At 41.8% G+C, this 22,107-nt stretch overlaps 1 protein-coding gene across 4 annotated transcripts; it reads right to left on the minus strand.

Annotated features, from left to right (window-relative positions):
- Positions 1–1,016: 1,016 nt before the first annotated feature.
- On the minus strand, positions 1,017–21,053 carry CDPF1 (cysteine rich DPF motif domain containing 1). 4 transcript variants are annotated; one of them, XM_068658173.1, is made up of 5 exons: positions 20,805–21,036; positions 19,714–19,920; positions 9,090–9,213; positions 7,013–7,124; positions 1,017–1,454 (listed from the first exon to the last, which is right to left on the minus strand). In XM_068658173.1, the coding sequence occupies exons 3-5, from the start codon at positions 9,200–9,202 to the stop codon at positions 1,305–1,307; spliced, it is 375 nt and encodes a 124-aa protein (XP_068514274.1). In that variant the 5' UTR covers positions 9,203–9,213; positions 19,714–19,920; positions 20,805–21,036; the 3' UTR covers positions 1,017–1,304. The 4 variants fall into 4 exon arrangements, 3 of the variants coding, with proteins under 3 accessions (XP_068514274.1, XP_068514284.1, XP_068514265.1); XR_011089399.1 differs by adding an exon at positions 1,709–1,860 and having other exon boundaries at positions 1,316–1,454; positions 19,714–21,053; XM_068658183.1 differs by lacking the exon at positions 19,714–19,920 and having other exon boundaries at positions 20,805–21,053.
- Between the last annotated feature and the right edge of the window lie 1,054 nt (positions 21,054–22,107).

The following is a 22,107-nucleotide window of genomic DNA, read 5'->3' on the forward strand; positions in this document are numbered from 1 at the left end:
ATTGAAACAAACTAAACTGAAATTTAATGCTATTCATTTTAAGTAAGTTTTATATCACTTTCATTGAAAGAATAATACAGAAGGACTCTAAAATATTAAATTCTCACATGTAACTTTTTTAGGCAATTAATGATGCGCATGTTTTTTATGTCTTAAAGCAACCAGAGCTTGAAAAATATACTAATAGGTCCACTGTTGCTACTCCTGGTAACTGCAAGAAATTCCAATCTCCAACAGGGAAAACCAATATCCTGGGCTCAGTAAAAACAGAATGAAGGATTTTAGGACATTAGAAAGTCTTAATGAACTTAAAATATCTCACTATGTTGATTGCTTTTTAACAGATACACAGTTTTAAATTTAAATTTTCCCTGTAATTAAGTCAATGTCAACACAGTTAATCATGAAATTAGTATTTAAACTAAACAAATTGCTTTTTCCCTAACAATTTTTTCATGCTTTTTTCTTTTCTTTTTTGACTGAAACTGTTCCTCAGATTCCTACTGTAGCTGTTCAATTGCCCAGTTTAGGAAGGAATTGAGCTTGGGAGCTAAACCTTTCTATTTCCAGATTAAGCTAGACATAATAAGGGTCCTTAACACCTCCTATTGCTGTGCACACATGGGCTGGAAGATTGAATAGAAAGTGACTGCAGACTTGCATCACATTTCATTTTTTTTTATTACATTATAAATGCTCTTACCTTCAGAAGTCTTAATGCTGTGATATTACTGAGATTAGGATCTTGAATCCAGGTATTTCTGTGGGTATCTATGACATTTTCTCCCAACAGTTTTATTTTACGCTTAAAAATAAAGCTTTGAATTTCTTTCCTACTGTAATCTTACCAAGCTAGCACTGTCAGGTTAACACTTGGTATATATCAACTTTCTTGGACATATACCGAATTATATATACCAAATGGATAAATCTCTCTGATTTTTCATAACACCGTGGGAGTGTCAAGAACAATACAAAACAGTGAAATAACAAATGAGAAATTTGGACATACTTCCTATACTTTAACACTGTTTATTTTTTTTACTATATGCATTTGGCATGTGACAACAGGCTTGTCTGCCTTTCTTTCTAACTTTTCAACACCTTAAGGTGTTATTGCTGGTGCTGCAACTGCTGCATGATGATGCTTGAAGCCAAGCCAGTTGTAAGGAAATATGTCACTGTTTTCTGTAGTAGTGAGCTGATAAAGGTCACTTCTTTAAAAGGAGCAACATGATAGTCTTAAAAAGGAGAGAGCAGAAAGTGAAGCCAAAGAACTCTCTCTCTGTCTTGTCCTTCAGTATTTATGTTCTTGTATCCATCTTTTTACCAGGGAAGGATTTTTTCTGGGGCTTTCTTTTATCCATATCTTCTTGTATTTCCAAAGGAAAAGCCTGTAGGTTTTCATTCACGCAGGGGAGACAGAACCTTTTGGAATAGAACAGACTACATTCCTGTTTAAAAAAAATAAAAATGTTAGTGGTACACAAAATGGAACTGCTTAAATTCCAATCTCATTAAACCACATTCGTATTTAGAATTCTTCTTATGAATTAAATTATTCTTCTAGTTTATAGAACAAAGCAATTTTGCTCCTTCCTTTTCAGTAATTCTAACATCTGGTTAGAGCTAACTGAAAAATAAAAAACTGGACTGTAACAATTGCTAACCAAATGAACTATCACGTTGTTCACTTTAAAGAACTGACCTTCATCAGCTTACTACTACAGAGAACAGTTACTCATTTCCTTTCAACTGGCTTTTCCTTCAGCCACCATCCATGATTCTCCTGGAGTTATCACTAAATTCTGAGCAGGAGTTAATGGGTTAGCGAGAGCTGCTGTTGCTGATGGATTATCCCTGGAGAGTTAAACAAGAATAAAGACATCAGTTCAGATGGATCAGAACATCTTTCTGGGAGTAAGAGATTCTTCTAAAGCTAAATCTTCATTTAGCTGTTTGAGATTTCTCCTTACTGTGAGGATCTTTTGACTTTTTGCACTGGCATTTGAGACTTACAGGCTCAGAAAGCTCTTCCTCACCAATTTCCACAAAATGGCCTGAGGGCAAACACTATGACACTGTGATCTGGCATAGTTAATGTTCGATTTGGTTAGCAAGTGTTACAGACCCTGAATTTATTTTTCATGCAGTTAGCTCTAACCAGGTGCTACAGTTATGGAACAGGAAGAAGCAAAATTGCTGGAATATTTTGATCCATTTGCAGTGCAGAGTTTGGACAACTGAAGGAGAAGTTTATTACGGTGTTATTTCTTTGCCATGCACGGGGTTCTGTTGTGCCAATCACTAAATTCCAAACAGGATTTAACAGGTAAGCTAGGGCTGGTGATGCTGATGGATTTATTCATGGGGTTTTAAGCATAAAGACATCAGATGGATCAGGACATCTTTTCAGGAGTAATGGATTCCATGGGTTTTACCTAAATAGCAAAGTTTTCCTCTTGCCATGGTCATTTGTGGCTGGTCTTTCTCTGGGGGCTTGGCTTGGATCTTTCCACATTCCTGGTCTCACTTTTGTTTCCCATGCCTCTGTCTGTACTTCAGCAGCAGGCAACATATGATTACAACAAAATCGCAATCACCCTGTCTCTGTGTGACTTTCAGTCCTGAGGAACAACTTCTCTTCACCTATTGTCCTTTTCTGCACTGGCTGCCAGGCTCCTTCATATTCACAGCAGTGTGAGACCTCAGTCTCCAAAAAAGCACTCTGAATGGTCTGAGGCTGGATTTCAGTTGCCCAGACTCCACAGCCTATTGTTTTTTGTCTCTTGATATCCTTAATACTTTAAGCTTCTGATTAAAAAGGGAAGATTAGACTTTAAGTTGGTCCTACTATTGTTGTTTGTGTTACAATACGGCATTTGGCTCCCCCGCCCCCAAGTTAAGTTCATGGCTCCATAGTGATGGACTCTGCACCACAGGCTCTTGCTCAGCAATGGCACAGGAGAGGAGAGGCTTTTCCCCCTCTCTGCAGATGGGAAACTGATATGTTAAGACCCAGCGACTCACGGATATACAGGCACTCAGCTTGCAGCCTTTTAGCTGAAATGAGTTGCCAACTTCTGCTGATTTCCACCTATGGAATTCATGCAAAAACTATCTCTATGAACCATGCACTTCTGGATGCTGGGTCCACACACCTTTTATCCTCCCCTCCTCTCTCAGTAATGGGATAATTCAGCCTCTCTGTTGTTTTAACAGAGAGGCTGAATTGTTGAATTACACTTAATGTGTATATTCAAGCCTTTCTTTGATCATAATCCTGATAGGACTCTGCCCTTAGTTGGATAGCTGTTTAATTCTTTAATGTGTTTTACACCTTCTGCAACCAAGGGATCATTTTCATTACAAACTAAATAATCCAGTGCAGGCAAAACTGAGCTGCCAAAGCTGACTGACAGTTTATTTCTGCTTTCACATGGATCATGTCTCAAAGTTATATATAAAGGGGTATTATCTTAACCACACTTGTAAAGGAAACTCTAATGTAAAGGAAAGGTTGTGCCTAACCTTGTCCAGGACTGACCTTACTGGCCTGACCTGAAAGTTGAGTGGAAAGTAGTTGTAGTGTTACATTTATCATTTAATACCTACAACCATGTCTAGGATCAGTGTTTACTCAGCTTCTGCTGTGGTGAGCAATAAGGGATGAAATTTGTATTTCTTCTCTAAAAGCCACTTCTTTTAGGTGTTTAAAACCTCTGTTTAGTAAGTTTTGCAAGAAAAAGAAAAAGCTGTTTGAAATGACTAATATGGTCAGCTTTTATTATTTCCTCTCCCCTTTTCTGAAACAGGAAAAGGGCACTTGACCTTCCTAAGGACTTTTACGAGTAGTTTTATTATCCTCCTTTTTATATTTTTTGGCATGTTTTAAGACATTACAGATAATCAGTAGAATTATTCCACTTGGACCAAATGCACTTAATAATACATTATGCTAAAGATTGGTTCAGCACAGTGATGTGTGCTGCAAGCTGATTGAAGTAAGTGAACTTGGTGAAACTTCAGAGAACATTTGAAAAAGTGAGCTTATGACCATTATGCAGAACAGCTGCTAAGTCTTGACTTAGTTTGACATGGAAACTGTAAGGAAAGACCCTTCAGATAGCACAGGATGTCTCAAGAAAAGCCTAAAATTTGATCAGCCTCCTTGGATATAAAAGCTAGCAAATTTAATCCAAGCCCTTTGCCAAATCTAAGGTCAGAAAAGTCTTACTCTTACCACATGTTAGCCTACTAATATTTTGAATTAACATAAAAATGACAGCAATCTGTCACTGAAAGCTTTCCATCATACTGGTCCAGCTTCTTCGCAACAGTGGCCCAAGAAAGGAATTGAAGTTAACGAAAATCGTTCTATGTTAAAACATTATGGAAACGCTCAGTGTAAGGCTGAGTTGATGTACTTAGGTCAAGCATAAAAAGGAGCCAAAACAACCCACAGAGATATTAATCTGACTTTGGCTCTTTCTACTGCCTTGGAAAGTTTTTACTTCCCTGCACTCTAATCTTCCCTAAATGAAAGAGGAATAGTATGTGTTTACCTACTTTGGTGTGGGTGTTTAAAGCATTAATTATCATTTATGCAGATCTCTTTCAATGTTACCTAAGCAGCATTGCTAAATAGATTTTGAAACCATGGTTGTATGCATGATTCACTATCTAGCCTGGCCAGTTTGGTAAGGAATTTATTTTCAATAATTTACAAGCAAGGTTTTGCCTTGAGTGATACCAACAGGGGAGTCTTGAAGACTCAGATAACAACAAATAAATGACCGACATATTTTTCCAATAACTAAAATAGGCAAGAATGCCAAAAATACTAAAAGACACTTTTACTGGCTCACTGCTAATGTCCTCCATGCTGTCATGCCCTAGATAAAATTTTCAGTTAAATAAATCTTTTAAAAGACAAAGGCCCGCCTTCATACAGAAAAGGCACACCGTGTGGAAAGATACTGAGGCTGAAACTCAGACCTTCTGACAGATTTACTTGTCAGATTTGAAAATATCTGTTAAATCCTTCATAAAGTCAAACACTCCTTAATTTGGGAATGCAAATAGTGAAATGAGCTCAAGTTTGCCCCAAATGTGCCTGAGATACTAATTCCGTGCTGCTAAAAAGGAGGGATAAGCCTGACTTGTTATGGCAGGAATCAAGCTCACAAGCCCAAACTATCTGGCTATCTGTACTTGCCTGTATGTTTGCTCCTCCTCTGGCTGTGTGTGGGAGTGAGGCAGCTACCAGCCAAGACATGGACTTTGTCACTAGGAAGATCTTGCTCACATGTCAGCTTTGCCTCCACACAGTGCACACACACACAACTGCCCTAAGCTTGTTGGCTCTGGAAACTTGACCCAGCTATTGAAAACATAACCAGAGAGCACTGAGGCTTCATCTGATTCCCATAGGAATCCTCAGGTAGTTCCAGAAAGAAAAACAAGTCTCAGTTACAAATTCTAATCTGACCTTTTGGTGATTTTCATTCATTTAAATGACAAAAGTGACTTCAGAAAAGGGAAACAAACCTGATCAGGAGAAATGTGTTATTGCACACCCTCCTTAGTGCAGTGGGCCAAATCTATCCTTAGTACTACCTCCCTGCGAGTTAGGTTAACACCTAAACTTATCCAAGAGTGCCAGTTTTCTTCAGCTGTGTCTGTATAACCCTCTAAATTTTGTCATTGTAATTTGACCTTTTGTTTTTTGCTCAAGAGAATTTCATATGCATTGGCATATGAACTGTCTCAGTTGTCCATACCATCTCACCTCCGGCTCTGATCAAGTCAGAGGTGTTCTTCATCCTACCTTAATCCAATTATAACTGGCCATCAGAAACCACAAAAAAATTCCACACCTTTACAAAGTGCACATCTGTTTTTTGTTGCTTTGTTTGTTTTAAACTCATGCTGCCAGCTACTTTCATCAAGTATCACGTCACTGAAGCTGGCCCCTAGCAACTGCAGCCAAAGAATGGGCTGAAAAGGTTGTATTTGAAAATTGCTAAAGATGACACATTAGCTGACACCAAGGCACATGTGATTTAAGCACATTGCTCCAGGTGAAGAACAGCCACATTGATAGAGAAGGCCAGGATATGGCTGCTCTCTGTGCTGACACAGTGGTGTCTGGTTGAACAAACACATGCTGTTGTCCAAATAAACAATCTGATGACATGTCCTCATGGGTTGAATCACCCATGCATCTGACTATTACATGAGTCCTAAGTCTCTTTCAGCCACAGAACTGGCTTGATGGGGGAAAAGAGTAGAACCTTGAGTTTTCCCAATTCATTCTGCTGTCTCAAGGAAGCACAGTACAGCCGCCAGACACTGATAACTGTGTAATAACTTGTCTTCATTTTTGCTTTGAACTCACAGCAAACAAAGGGACCAGTTTGGCACTGAAGAGAACTTATTAAGACAACTGTAATTTTGCACCACCTTTCTGGACCGCACTCAGATTCCATAGCTTAAGGTTGCCTACCAGCTGCTATTCAAATTCATTCTTCTTTGGAGAGCTATCCTAGCATTGCACAACTATCCTCCCTGCTCACTTTCTACATCCAAGCTTTTGCAAACTGGATGGCAACCCTGTGTTGTGGATGCAAACCTAATAATCCATGGGCGTTCATAACCCCTTTAAGGAAGAAAAATCTACCATTGGTATAGTACAATATACTCTGAGAAGGAACCTTAAGGTCTTGAAGTAATATGTGAACTCCCCTTCATTTTCATGTGCTAATAAAGAAGAAAGAGCATGAACTGCTTTTGTGAAGCTAGACTGTGCTCTTCTGTAAATGACACACTTAAATTTGCTGATCATTTCTATTTTATACAAAGAGCTTTATCTGGGAGAATCAACAAGAACATACAATTAGCCCGCCTTAAAAATAGTCTCTTCGGGTTTTTGTTGCTTGCTCTTTCTCTGATAGATCACCAGGGCTGGAACAAAAAGTGATTGAAAAAGCTTGTTTTGATTGCCACTTACTGCACCAACGCACACTGATAGGCCACACAAACTGCACAGAGACCCAAGGATGAGGATTTTTTCCTTGTCAGGTGTGAAAGGATCCTTCATGACATAGCAGTCTTCCAAAAGCCTATAAGAGAAGAATGTCATGCTTTCAAAGGTAGATCTTGCAGTATGGGAAGAGTTGAAAGGAGGCAGTTGCACAACTTTAAGTAGGATTTCTGTTCTGAAGCTGTCTGCATCTGAGTATAAAATAAAAAGAGCTTTCACTGCTCTTAATTATTTTGGTGCTGTAAAGCTATGGTTCCTACCTCTTGCTAGCAGGACCTACTAGCAGAGAACATTACAATGATATGAAATATTCTTACTTTATGTCAGAGACTGTACTGTTTGCTTCAGGGTAACAAGGGAAAGCATTTATTGATAATTTGGCAACCTGCTTGGGAAAGACTAAGGCATTATGCTTTCCGGGAGCTCCAGGCAAAACAGTGCAGAAGTCTGTTGGGTGTCTGTCTGCACAGGGCACCCTGCAAGGCTGGCTTATTCTTGCATCAGGCTTGGATTCTGTAGTAATACGGAGTACAATATATATTTAAAAGGTATTCTGTTAACTCATACTACCTTTTAATTGCCTACGTACACACACACATGTATTTACACATGCATCTGTAAGTGCATTCCTTTCTCCTTTCTCCTTTTCCCTCCACTCAATGAAAAAGTGGCAGGGCTTAAGCTTTCCACTGGTAGGAAGGATCAGGGATCTTTAAATGGCAGATCACCTTCTCAACAAGTCTTCTAGTGTACAAAGACTGGATTACCTTTACAAAGCTCCCCTTGCAAGATTGAGTCTTAATGTAGTTATCACCAGTGCAGAGTCCAGGCCATTTTACAAACCTTCAGGTTTGGCATGTTTCCTGCAGTACTGCAATTAGACCCCATGAGTGGACCAGAAAATAAGTCAATAAAGATAGAATGCAAAGCTTTTTCTTCTATGCACATACAAAAATGTTATGCTTCTGCACTATTCTTTTCCTTTTTGAATCCCAGCAATTCAAATAAAGCTGAGATGCTAAAACCGAGCTTGGATAACCTAAAGTTAAGGTTCATGTTCAGCTTTGATTCACACTCTTTATGAAAGGACCTGATCAAAGGGGGTCCATTTCTCTTCTGAGTGGAAGAGGGGAAAAACAGTAGCACTATGGGATTTGGAATGATAAAAATACCTTTGCTTAAGGATAACACATCAGATCTCAGCCCAGCTAACTAGGTGGTGACTAACAGCTGTTTCTGTTTTGTAAGAAAGCGAGCAGTCTTAGTGGGATGAAACATTGAGTACATGCCTGACTTCCAGTTCTAGTGAGTTCCTGGCCATGTTTGCCTGATGGGTTTGTTGAGTGGGATGGCCTCAACAGAGCTGCTCACGTATTTAAAGCTGTTTTGTTCTGTGGAGAGTTTGATGTCTACAGACAAAGTAGTAACTGCATTTTTTCTGGTCAACCTATCCCTACTTGGCAGAGAAGAAAAAGGCTTGAATCTCCTAAAACGTAGGTATGTACTAAATTGCCACGCTTTAATGTCATACAATCAGACAAAGAATTTTCTAAGAAGTCATGCAAGAAAGCATCGCTGTTCAAAACTCCACATGCCAAACAGCTCTTAAAAACTGTATTTACCATACATATTTAATTCATACAGTGTTTATGTTTTGCCCACATGACGTGGCCGCAAGGAAATGCTGTGCTGACACAGTCAGTGGTATTCTAGTAAGTAAATTATGGCACAGGTAAGTTGTAGGGTGGCCAGCAGGGCTGGAAATACATTAAATAAAAAACTTTGCATGGCACTGAAGCGGGATCATAAAGTTATCAGCAAGGTATCAGCAAGGTATCAGCAAGGTATCTGTCCTTGCTATCAATGCTGTACAATTTATTTTATTTTTTTCCGTTGGAAAAAAAGAGGTCACTAAGTACCAAACCTCCTATTCAGGGCCAATATTGCGTATTACTGGGTTCACACATTGCACATCACTCCGCAGCACAAGGCTTCTGATGCCCATAGCAATACTGAAATCTGTAATGTGAAAGACTGTACTTACTCGATAGAGCGTGTGTTTGGTGGTTTCTGCCCATAGTACGTGTATGGAGCTGTTAAGCCACATAGCTGACATTTGAACTCTCCTGTAGGCTGAGGTTCTTTGGGAGAATCCATCTTTAAGTCACCTACAAGAAAAGCAAAAATCTTAGAGCTCCAAAATGCAGTACATGCCTGCAACTAAACAGAAAATTGACTATTGTAAACCCTCGTTAATACATCTTTTCTCCCAAACCAAGTTGGTTTCTTATGTCCCAGTTAAATTTCCAAATTCCTCAGGTGATAGGCTTAGAAATTACAGAGTAGGAGTCTAAATATAAAAGTTCACCTATTCACTTAGAACTTGAATCTGGTAAAAGGCCTGGAGCACAAGTCCTGTGAAGAGTGGCTTTGGGTTGTTCAGTATGGAGAAGAGGAGGCTCAGGGCAGACCTTATTGCTCTTTACAGCTGCCTGAAAGGAGGGTGTGGAGAGCTGGGGGTCGGCCTCTTCTCACAGGTAACCAGTGATAGGACCAGAGGGAATGGCCTCAGGTTTTGCATGGGAAGGTTCAGGTTGGAAATGAGGAGACATTTCTACTCAGAAAGAGCAGTCAGGCACTGGGACGGGTTGCCCAGGGAGGTGGTGGAGTCGCCGTCCCAGGGGGTGTTCAGGGAAAGGTTGGACGTGGTGCTTGGGGACATGGTTTAGTGGGTGATAGTGGTGGTAGGGGGATGGTCGGACCAGATGATCTTGGATATCTTTCCAACCCTACTGATTCTCTGTGTAATCACCCGGTATCTAGGTAGAATATTGGCCCATTCAAACCCCACAGGACGGAGAAGGTACTCTCAAAAATGTTTGGGTCTTTTACCTTTTATGAAAATAGGCAGAAGAAGGAGACTCTGCTTTACCTTCATTGAAGATACCCGTATATTTCTATAAATGAGAGACTGAAATGAGATGACTGAAAGATTTCGGTCACCCACTACAAAAGTGTAGTTATCAACACAAGGCAGAAAACATCAGAAGCTGTGCTTTGTCAGCTTTGGTGTCTGTGATACTACTTGTTTAAAATCTTGGCCACGGATTTCCATTTGGGAGCTTAGCCTTCACTGATTCCACTATCTGAGAGTCACACTGTGCAGTTTTCAAAAAGTGTGGTGTAGCACGTATTCTTTTAGGACCGACTTTTTTGTGTATCCATGATCAGATCAAACACAGCTAACCATGTCCATGCCCAAAACTTGCACCTATCCATGAATGAAACGTGTTTACTTGTTTGCAAATCAGGTATCTTTGCTCACCTGCACCATTTTCTTGAATGGACACTTTCCCCCTGCAGCTAGTAAGAAATGTCAAGTTTTAGCTAATGCCCTCATGCCTTGCACAGCATGCAGCTTTCAGCTATAAACCTCTCATCTTTTTTTAAGTGACCAGCGCCAGCATCAAGATGTTCAAAAGATGGATGCTAGGAAGTCAGATTTGGACAACATCTGAGCAGTTACACTGTCCATGCTCACAGCTGAGCTGACATCCAGCTCCCTGCTGCCTAAGGACAGAAGGTCATTCCCCCTCTTCTTGGCTTTCCATACATACCCTTCCCCTGCAGAGCTGATTCAGTTCACAAAGGCTGTGTCTCTATTTATGTTTCAGCTTAGGTCAGGGGTGTTCTTTGGGAATTAATTGCCTGACTGTCCCCACTTGGTCTGCATCATGAAGCAGTCTTAAAGCACACAAACTGGACAGTTTCAGATAGAGCTCACATGAAATACATGTATGTGCTCCAAAAGCACACCTAATACACCCCGACCTGAACACCCAACTAACGGGCATTCCCTCTACAGGATAGGACTTGAAATACCCTGAAACATATAGAGTGGGCAGCGGATACCTGGCATCAAATACTTCAGTCTATGGTTTTACTTACTGTAACACACCAGTTACTAATGTAGTCAAAAATAAAAGAGCTACCTTTTTTTTTTTTTTTTTTTTAACCTCAATGCCTTTTTTTTTTTCCTGTTGTGGGATAAATTGGCTTGCAGAGGAATCCAGTAACTTATAACAGTAGCAGAAGATAAGAAGCACAACTACACAGCCAGATGGGGAGGGCTGAGATGAGGGACCTGTATTTCCCTCTTTCAATGACAGTAAGCTGCTATTTCTGCTCACCCTATGTGGTGAAACTGAATCCTTAGAGACATATGCTGCTAAGGTGAATTGGGGGCAAGGTGAAGTAGAGCTGTGACTACTTGTCATGTAATATTCCAGAAGAACAGGGAGCCCCAAGATCCTCAGAGGTTACAGAGGCTTCATAACAGACACTTACTTCATAAAGTCCTACCCAGTTAAATCCTGAAACTTAACTTTGTGAATAATCTCCCTTACCTTGTCATTCTTTGACCACCAGCCTTTCCACTGCCATTCCTGGCATTTCTGTAATACAGGGAGTTCTTCAAATATAACACACGGGGCTGGGTACTAGTTTCATAAATAAACACGACTCTTGAATACCTAAGGCATTTTTTGCAAAGTGATGTAAACCTTGGATATTATGTATTTTACCTACCTCATAGGGATGTGGAGAAAATTTAACAAAGTGCTTTCAGATTTTTCAGTTAACGTGTAAACATAATAACATATTTCTCCCTGTATAATACAACTGGGATTCTTCAAACTATACAAATTCAAATAGGAAGCCTGCTTTTTGACCCTTACATTTTAGGTTTAAAACATAAGCCCCACAAACATACCTAAAGTTACTTTTTTTGTTGGCAGTCAGTAGCAATACTGAGACATTCACCTGTCTGAATGAAATTCAGTCTAGCACACTATGCAATTTTTGGACTTTTTTTTAAGAGGAAATAATTAACCCTATAGAGGTAGAATATGGAAATCTGAATTAAATAGAGAACACCATCACAGTGATCGTTTTGTTAAAATAAAGCAAAATGCTAAGAAAAACAAAAACAAAAAAGGACATTTATGGCAGTTGGTATCACAGACTTTGGAATGAATGTGTCCTTATTCCAAGTCAAAAGAACAGCCCTGGCTTCAGAGCTGAAGTGTGTTGGATATAGAAACACCTGCTCTCATATAGACCACTGGAATGTAGAAGAGAATCTGTTCAGTGACTACCACTGGGAAGGAATGATATCTATGTACAAACAGATATTTGGCTATGCCAATTGAAAAGCATATGATCCTGCCTGCAAGGCACAGATGAATTTATGACGCTTTCCATTTTACTCCAAGCCTGTAAGTCACTAGTATCAGCTGTACCAAGTTTTATTTCATTGGGAACGGCATTTGTCCTGAGAGCTTGTCTACACAGCAGCGCTTAGGAAAGTTAAGGTCACTAACTTAAGGTGTGAAATTGACACAAACACAGATTTCAGGCTGAATGTTCCCACTTGGAAGAAAAGTTTGCTATATAACAAAGTAAAGCCATTCTCCTTCTGAAGAAAGAATTTTAATGACATGTAATAAACTTTTTGTTTATGCATGTGCTTCACAGCTTTAGTCTAAACCAGCAAGCAGAAAAATCCTACTCAAAAAACTTCTGGTACTTCCAAAAACCTCATCTGCAATTAAAGAAACATATTTTTATGTCAGACAACAAATGCACGAAAGCAATTCTGGGATAAAACCACAGTCAAGATAGACAGACACTGACAGACACCAAGTATATACCAATTACAGGATGAAGGATCTCTTGAGGAGGTAAAAGTCAAAGACGCTAATCCTATTATAATCATGACAGGTAAATTTGTGACCTCAAGTGACTTGAGTCATTGCTAGTAATGGCACCAAATGTTTCTGTTTTCTTTGGGAATTTCTGAAGAAGCATGTTGTCCCAGTAATGTGTACCAAAAAAAATCTTCAAGAACAGCTTGTTTAGAACCAAATTCTGCCAAGGGCTTGACATTTTGGCTGTAAGCCGCAAGGTGCTTAAACACATACTTACTTGAAACACACGCACAGCTCTTCTGAAAACAACACAGCTACCCACACACGCTTGATTACGAAGCGAACACTGAACTAGCACGCTCAGCAGAAACCTGCCAAGTCAAGCCCAGATTGCTGCAGGACGCATGAGGTTGGCCCAGGTGTCATGGCAAGAGGTAAAGCACACCGATCTGAATGCCTTGCTGAGGAAATAGTTACAGTAAAAGAAAGGCCCAGGTTAGACAGCAGTGCTGTAACAGTGTTGCTTCATGCTGACTGATATATGATATCCTATGGATGGAGGAAATGGCTCCCAGTGTGGTTCTCTAGGGACTCCTAAAAACTTCAGGCCAGTTCTGCTTGGAGCATTCTGCTAACAGGCCTGGAAGGCAGGCCAGAAGTAATAAATCACCACCAAATTGTCAGGGTCAGTGGCAAAGTAGCGGCACTGATAAGTAATCTGATTTTCTTTGCTTGAAACCTTGTTAGTGCAAGTCTTTACAATGCAAAGGTTAAAGCCTCTCTTAATACTCCATGGGAGACTTGTGTATTTCTGAATCACCAGTAAACTAGAGCAATTATGCAAGAAACAAACTGCTTACAAACACAGACTTTGATCGGAAGGGATGTCAGCTAAAACCAACACTGACACACCTTTAATCCTCTCCAATTAAACCCATTTCTTCTTCCTGCCAAGATTTTCCTGCCATATCCAGTGCTGATGATGGTGACCTATTAAAATATTCACAGCTTGACCCTCAGTGGGAAGGAGTGCTCTCTGCTGGAAGGCTAGGAGCCACTGAATTCATAGCCTGGTCGATGTCAAGCTACTCTGAAGCATTTGTCATGACATAAATTTAAATCCACTTCAGCACCAAGAATGCACTTACCTCCTTCAGAAAAATCATCCATTGCTCAACTGCCCAGCTAACGATGAAGCAGCAGAACCTTCTTACTGCTAGTTAATCCCCGCCTGAACAGCTCTCTCCCTCCAGTTCTTTCATGTTATTGCCCTGAAGGCGTGTTTAGGGCACCTGTTGGCTGCCTCCCTGCTCTTCCTGAGTTGACTTACCTTGGGCTCGGGGTAAGGAATTAGCCCGGGAATGCAATTTCACCAAGCGCAGCCATTTGGAACTTCTACTCTTATTACCTCTCCCAAAGATCACTTGACTGAATTAAGCCTTGACTTGTTGCAGCAACTTCTCCCTTCAGGCCAGGTGGCTGGTGCTGGTCCTGCTGTGCTCCCTCTGCTCTGAAAGAACTGATGTCTCAGCAGACACAGGCTTACCTCTGGCAGGCCCCAAGCCCTACTTTTTAATGACGGCTAGCCTGGGTCCCTGTGGCATCAGGATAAGCAGCCCTGCCAGGGACTACGTTATAGGGCTCGCCCTGGAGGTGGCCAGAGATATGAAAGCATGTTTTCTGAACACTTGGAGAGAAGTGTTTGAACAGGGGAAAGAAAGGAATAATATAGGCAAGCAAATCAAAAATATTCCTAATGTAAAGAGGTTTTAGGAACATAAGATTCATCTCAGAAAGGCACCTATTGATAAAATGCATGGTTTAACAAAGCTGAGAAACTATCACTTAAACAAAAAAAAAAAAACAAAAAACAAACACAACACAAATAGCCCAACCGCTCCTTACTGGAACATGGCAGCAAGCCAGCTCTGAATTAGACAGCATTTAATAAAGAATTTCAAATTAGGTGAGAATTTAACAGCTTCACACAGGAATGCTGCAACAGGGCACCAGCTCCCGGGTACATAGCACTGTCCTCTAGTGGACACACCGGAACTGTACAGCCCTGCTGCTTGGCCCTAGTGCTGACAGTAGCTGCTGGGGATTCCTTTTCCAGCAAACCAGCTGTTATGAGTGGCTCAGGTGTAAAAGCCCCACTGAGTGGATGATGCAGTGAGGGTGAATTAGAGTAAAATAAAGGCAAGTTGCCCAAGCACACATGGCAGAAGCCATCTCTCCATGTCTGTCTGCAGAAGCACAGTGAGTGGTGGACCTCTGTTGTGTGACAGAACAACCCTGCAGAGGGAGAAGTGCAGGGTCATTAGTTCTTCCTTTCCTTCCCCTCCTTGGGCCCTGAAATTATCTACGGTCTTTTTTGTTCTTTTGCTCAATTCCCCTCACTACTCTTTCTTCTGCTCTCCCAACTGGCTTTCCTAAGCAGAGTGCAAATCTTATCACACAATGCTAACCGTTCTATATATATAATGGCCTAGAAATTAATTAATTAAAATAAGGACAAGAAAATTTGTTTCTCTTCTCACAGCAGTTACAGGGACTTGGTGAAGATGCGGTAACATAGGACACCCAAACAATGAAGTGAAAACAATTAATACAACACCACTGGATCACAGCTATTCCTTGCCAAAAGAGGGAAAGCAGACCTGAGGTCTGATTTCATTAAATCTCCCTTCTGGTGTAACCAGATTAAGTAAGCATGCTACAACCATAGGCTACCCAGTCCTGAACTGATTTTGTTCTCCTTCCAAACTGCTACTCCCTATTATAGCTTTGTTAGATTAATATCCATAGTGGGGAAGAAGAAGAAGGTAGTAAGGCTCTATTAATATATGTGATGATGCTTCCCTTTAAGTTGTCCTTTAAGAAAAGTTATGGTGGGCCACACATGTACCAGTGAAAGTACCAGCATGGTTAAGCATAATCTAAACTTAGTGCAACAGTTTCCTACGTAGCCTAAAATAGGAACACTAAGATTTGGTGGAAATGCAGAAGGGAAATATGGGAAATAAGACACTGCAACTTGACATAATCCTGAAAGAATTAAATATAGCTTCAGTGATTTATCTCTCTGCAGAAAGCCACGTTGGTACTGGAAGGAAATATCCCCTACTACGTGGGGTTGCATGCTGCAGTGTCCTTATTGTGACAGCCAGCGCCAGCTTTCCTGTGACCAGCAAAATGTTCTTATTAACATACCAAGGGAAGAGAATTCTTTCTAGTAAAATGTGGCTGATGCTCTCAGTTTGTTATGACTGATCAGCAAGTGAGGACTTCATAACAGAGAAAAGCAAAACCTTTAAAAAGAAAACACAGAACCATTGGGGTGGGGTGGTATGGGGTGCATACTGCCTGCTTCAAGGAAGTTTGAGAATACAGAACAAAGTCCTGACCCCACTATATGCGTAACACTCTCATGCACATAGCCCCCCACACCTTCTTGCAGGCACATCCTCTTCCCCCGAAAGGCGCATTCCTCAAGTTTTGTTGTCCCAGCTATTGTAAACAGCAAGCATGAGAAAAAACAACAAAGTGAGAGATGTTCCCTATGAAGCCCCCTCCCACTTAACCCTTAGAAACCCTTTTCTTTTCCAGAGTACTTGTTGGGAGCTCTAAAACTTCCTTTTTTTTTTCCCAATTATGGTGCAAATCAGAGCTTCACAAATGAGCTGGCAGCTTCAAGCCTTCCTCACTTATGCATGTAGTAAATTATTTTCCTGACATGTAGCAATACGAAATAACATGAAATCAGCCAGGCACTACCACCATGAATTTTTACCATGTTTTCCAGTTAGTCCCTTCGCTCTTCTCTGAAAGACTTTGCTTTCAACCATTACTTGGATTACTTTGTCTAAAAGCACGTACAGAAGCTAAGGCTGAACTTGCTTCTCTCAATACCTGATACTCTCACTAAATATCAAGGCTCACTTCCATGATTTTCTGTAGACACAGAGAAATGATATTCATTATTAGACAGTGTGAGACATCTTTTACCATAGACAGACAGTCTATTGTTTTTTTTTTTTTTTTGTGTGTGTGTGTTCTGTATTTTGAACAGCCTGTCAGCCAAGCATGTGTGCTTATGCTCTTCTTCCCCTCCAGAAGTTCTTTTGAACAAATTTCCTGCTCTGTTCATCACAGGTGAAACAGGAAGGAGGCAGGTTTTTCACACTGACAAATCTCACGATGGATGAAGGTGCACGGATCTTAGAATTCACCCCAACAGAATGGTCTGCTCCTACTGGGTCATATACAAGGAGAACAGGTGTGCAAAATCAGGGTAGTTGTGTCTTGCTGCCCTAGAATCTCAATAATCCAGTGACAATCAACATCAACCTCAATGAATCATAAATATTTAAGTAGCTTTTCTTTGCCTTAAGATCTCTTTGTTCAGCAAGTGTAAACGGGGCTAAGACCTCACTGAGGACCAAGAGAAGAGTTTGAACTGCAGAGTAGAGCTAGTTAAGTAGCAAAGTTGATGGGGTCTTGACAGAAATTTTATAGGCTGTATGTTTAGGTCAAGAGTTTGTAAAACTATCAGATACAGCTACAGATAGCACTTAAGCATACTGTGAAGTTTATGTTACAAATTTAAATGCACATTTCTTTTTTGCACATATGCATACACCTGTGTTTAATTAGTAATAACTGAGCAATGGAAAAATTATGACAAAATTAACAGGAGGGGAAAGAAGGCTTAGCAGGGAATTATCGGGTAGTTAGAAGACAACCTTATTGGAGGCAACATGTTTCATGGGTCAGCTGTCCAGTAAAAAGGAAAAAACAGAAAGAGCCGGTAAAAAGGGTTCAACAGGCACCGAGGAAGGAACACTACAGAACAATCATTGGCCCACTTGTGATTTATACTGGTTGAACGGGTTAAAAAAAAAAAAAAAAGTTTAAGCTTTTTTGGTTCATTGATTTTTGTGCCAACAAACACTCTCCTTTAGCAAAAAAGGCCAGCGCAAAGGTAATGTACGCACTATTTCTGTTTAGTGCCTCAACAAGTCTGAGGAGCAAGTTTCCATTCCAAGTCGGGTTGATAACGGCATCCAAATCTTTTCTTACTGTTGCCAACAAATAAAAACCTCCTTCAGTCAGAAAACCTCCAAGCAAGTATGCTCTATGGTTGCTCTATGTCTGCAGAGTAAATGTTTCAGGGGATTCTCCAGTGCTCTTGATGATGCAACTTTGCCTTATTTGTAGAGATGTACATCCTTATGGTATTTGATTTGAGATATAAAGTAATCCTGCTGTTACAACAGCTATGTTGCCCAGCAAATTTCTCCCTTTACTTCACAAATCAATACATGAGGAAAACAATGTCTTTGACGTTCCATCTTGGAGCATGAAGGACTTAAGTTTTGTCTATGTATCTTTAATTTCTTATCACTTTAATTATAAGGAGATAGCTAAAGTAGTGTAATACCTTCATGTAGCATTAGTTCTGGTTACAAAATTGTGTCCGTATGAGTACACCTTGCCAACTAGACCAGTTAAGGAAAATTAATCAACATATGGTATCTTTGCATTAGCATAGGTCTACCAGTCCCTCCAAGGTGTTATATTGGTAAAATCAGAGCAGGGAAAAGTACTAATGGAAAAATCTTAACTAATGCACAAACATGTGAGTGCTGAGGAGTGGTCTCTTCTCCCAAGCATCATGTGGTAAGATGAGGAAATGGCCTCAAGTTGCGCCAAGGGAGGTTTAGGCTGGATATTTGGAAAAATTTCTTCACTGAAAGGGTTGTGGAGCGTTAGAACAGGCTGCCAGGTTAGCTGTTGAGTCACCATCCCTGGAGGTCTTCAAAAACGACACAGATGTAGTGCTTTGGGACATGGTTTAGTGGTGGGCTTGGCAGTGCTAGGTTAAAGGTTGGACTAGATAATCTCAGAGGTCTTTTGGAAACCTAAATGATTACAAGAGTCATGCCCAGTGTGTTTTCTAGGAGTCACACTGGTATTACAAACTACTAGGACACATCCAATTCTCTGATTCACAGATGCCTAGAGATGGAAGACAGCTTAAGGGACTATTCAGTCCATCACACTGAAGACACAGCTGGCTTTATGTTGATGTCACTTTGCAGTGTTCACAGACTCTCCTTCCAGCTCAGGTGCCTCAGAGACATTGTTATAAATGAAGTCTCAACTCAATCTGAATTTAGTAATATTTATAAAAGAAATATTCATAAGAAGTATAACAGCTATAAAAGGTATAAAAGGCAAGTAAAAAGCACTGGGTGTGCGGGGAGTCTACGCTCCACCAACACGCACACACAAACATCAAACATTCTAAATATACAGAACATTGCTTTACATACTAAATGCAAGTATGCCTATACATTTGTACAATCAGAAAAGGTAACAAACAATCCTTTAAGTTCCATGACTTAACAGTCTCCATTTTCCATTCCTTTTCTTGATTACTAACAAGCCTCCATTTTCCATTCCTTTTGAACAATATGTCTCACTTTAAGTTGTTAAGCAACTCGGTCTTCAGGCCTTATGTATCCCGTTCTTCCCAGATTGAAGAAAAACATATCCATCTCCTTTTCAAGGCCAATGTGGCCTGGGTCAAAAGGCACGTTCAGGTCAACAGAGAGCGTAACAGCAAAAGCCTTTGATGGCTGTAGCAGCAGAGGGGCCGATGGCGTAGCAGTCGGATCAGTAAAGGAGCCCGCAGCTCCCTCACTATCTGGCAAGCCACACGTTTCTGACTGTGGTCCCACATGGCTCTTTAAGGCCTCAGAGATTGCTCATCAGGTGCCAAGCAATCCCACTGCAACCTTGTCATTTTTAGTTGCAGAGTCCCACACCTTGACCTCAGTTTGGTCCCATATTTCAGGCTCATAAACTGTCCAATAAGGAAAATTATCTGTAAGTTTACCAGGACAGTCTTTGTTCCTAAGGACATATGATTCCCCATAACGCGCAACTGCTTACCAGCGAGAGGCAGTTGTGTGCACAGGTCCGCTTCTCTCAGCTCGAGGTTCTCTCCAGCTCCAGTGCACCTATTTCCAGTGACTTTCTGTACGAGCTTCTCTGAGAGGTTTGCTAACTCTGGCCGAAGCTATCTTCATGAGGCGATCAATGTGCCTGCTCCCGTCCTGGTCTCTGTTCTGCCAGCCTGTTCCTCTTCACTTCTTTTTCCTGCTTGTTTATTGATGTAACTTCATCGTGTTGCCTTTTTTATCTTGAGGGCAGGCTCCCCTCTTGTACCCTTCTCCCCACAGCAGTTCTTTTCAAAACAACTTTTCATTGGTCAAACAACTTTGAATACAACAACAGCAAACACCCAGAAATTTCCATGCCTTAACAGCTGGAGAACAAGAAACCCTAGACTGCATGGAGTCTCCTGAATCACCCTTCTTTGTTCCCTCTAAGCTCTTTTACATTCCTGATGGCCTCATCATTAGGAGTCTAATGTTATCTCAACCACGGGGCTTTCCAACCCCCATGGCCACACTCTCAAATCTCCCCCTTCTTTATTAGTATCAACCATTTTCTCGACGCGAATTACCACTCCATATATAACACATGACTAACCTCTCTTCTTAGGAGAGGACCCTCAGCACCTGTGAGACACGGAGGGATTCCCTGGGGTTCTCAGAGCAAATTCAGAAACTGTGCTGCCACCTCTCGTACATATTGCAAACTTCGCATTTTTAAAAAGCAGCTAAGTACCCGAGGGGCCATTTGTACTCCCAATGAGACGCTCTGGCCTCCCTCTTCCCGTAGAGACGGCCCTCCCAGCCCAAAGCTGCGATCCCCAAACCACCAAGGTCAGCTGCACGCAACCTCGTACCAGCAACGCCAGAGCCCCACTGGACACAGGCTTTCCCCCAAGCCCTTAAAGCCCATTCCCCGCGGCCCTACGCAGGGCTGCACCCCACCGCTCCCCGCTCGGCTCAAAGACCCTGGCAAATAAACCGTGCGCCCCGTGCCCGCGGGGCTGCAACGCAGAGCCCGCGGCGCACGCACAACCACCGGGCCCCGGCGCCGGGCCGCGGCCGGGCCGGGCCGCGCTGTCCCACCTCTGTCTCGGCCGAGGGGAGGGGAGGGCCGGGCCGGGCAGGGCCGGGCGAGGAGCGGCCACGGGGCCCCTGGCTCAATGGCTTCGCAGCGCCGCTTCCGCCTCCGCCTTCCGGCTCCCCGCCAGGCCCGATCCCGCCCCGCTCAGTGGAAACAATGGGTAGACGGCAATTAATCGCGGCTAATAACAAGCTGTGAGCGGTGATACGGTGCCTGGCTGTACGTAGTGTCCGTCAGGCCAGCCGGGAGCACCACGCTCCCTGCAAGCGGCGCTCGCAGCCGGAAATTTCAGGAGCGAAGGTGACGACGGTGCCTGGCACCTTCTGTGCCTTTACCAGAGAAGGTACAAAATAACGCCATTTAACCCGTGCGGTGTGCTCTGTGACACTGCTGAACTACTCCAAGATCTGAAGAAAGGCTCATGCCCAAAACAATATCTTTTTTTTTTTTTTTTTTTTTTTTTTGGAAAAAACAAACAAAACTACATCTTTGGTCTTGAAAAAAGGTACTACCTCTCTTCACAAACTTCATCTAACACCTTTCTGAAGGAATATAATTCTCTTCCCACCAGCAGCTCACCCCTCTGCAAATGGCTGCAAATCCTGCCATGGCAGCCCTGTCCGCAAACCATGTGCCTTGTGTGGGAATAGAAATGTTGTTTTTGCAGAGTTACATTGTTTAGAAGGAGGGAATGTGGTACTGAGATATGCTTACAGTGATAAGAAAGTTTAGCAGGCGACCTAGTAAAATGCAGACAACCAGACTCCTTAGGACAATTAGGTGAAAATCACGGTATCAAGTCAAGTCAGATAAGTGAAGAAACATTACCACTTCAAACAGTAAAAATGTCAAAAAAAATTTGAAATTTAACAGGCCGGCAACTGAAGGCCATGCATTGTTTGTGAAGCATCAGATAGATTGTGAACCTGGATTACCCACTCAGTGGGGAAACAGGGGAGGGTCCTGCCATCAAAAGGTATATAAACTGTGTTTTGGAACTAGTAGATGCGCTCTCTCCTGCTTGTGGGGCGCCCGCCATTGCAATCGCGAATAAATTACTACTTCACTGAGATCCTCGCCTGAGCCTAAGTTATTGGCTACGGAGTGTTTCTCACAATTTGGGGGCTCGTCCGGGATCCAGTCACCTACTGGGGAGCTCCACCGCCGCAGCAGCAGGAAGGCATGCCCCGCTGATTTCAGCGGTCCTGTGCATCGACGGTGGCGGTTCTGCGGAAAGCTGACAGAGGGCCCGAGACTGGTTAAAGAGGCAGGATCCGTGAAGTAGTGGGGAAAGGAAGAAGGTAG

The sequence above is a fragment of the Anas acuta genome, chromosome 1, assembly GCF_963932015.1.
Source record: "Anas acuta chromosome 1, bAnaAcu1.1, whole genome shotgun sequence".
NCBI lineage: Eukaryota > Metazoa > Chordata > Aves > Anseriformes > Anatidae > Anas > Anas acuta.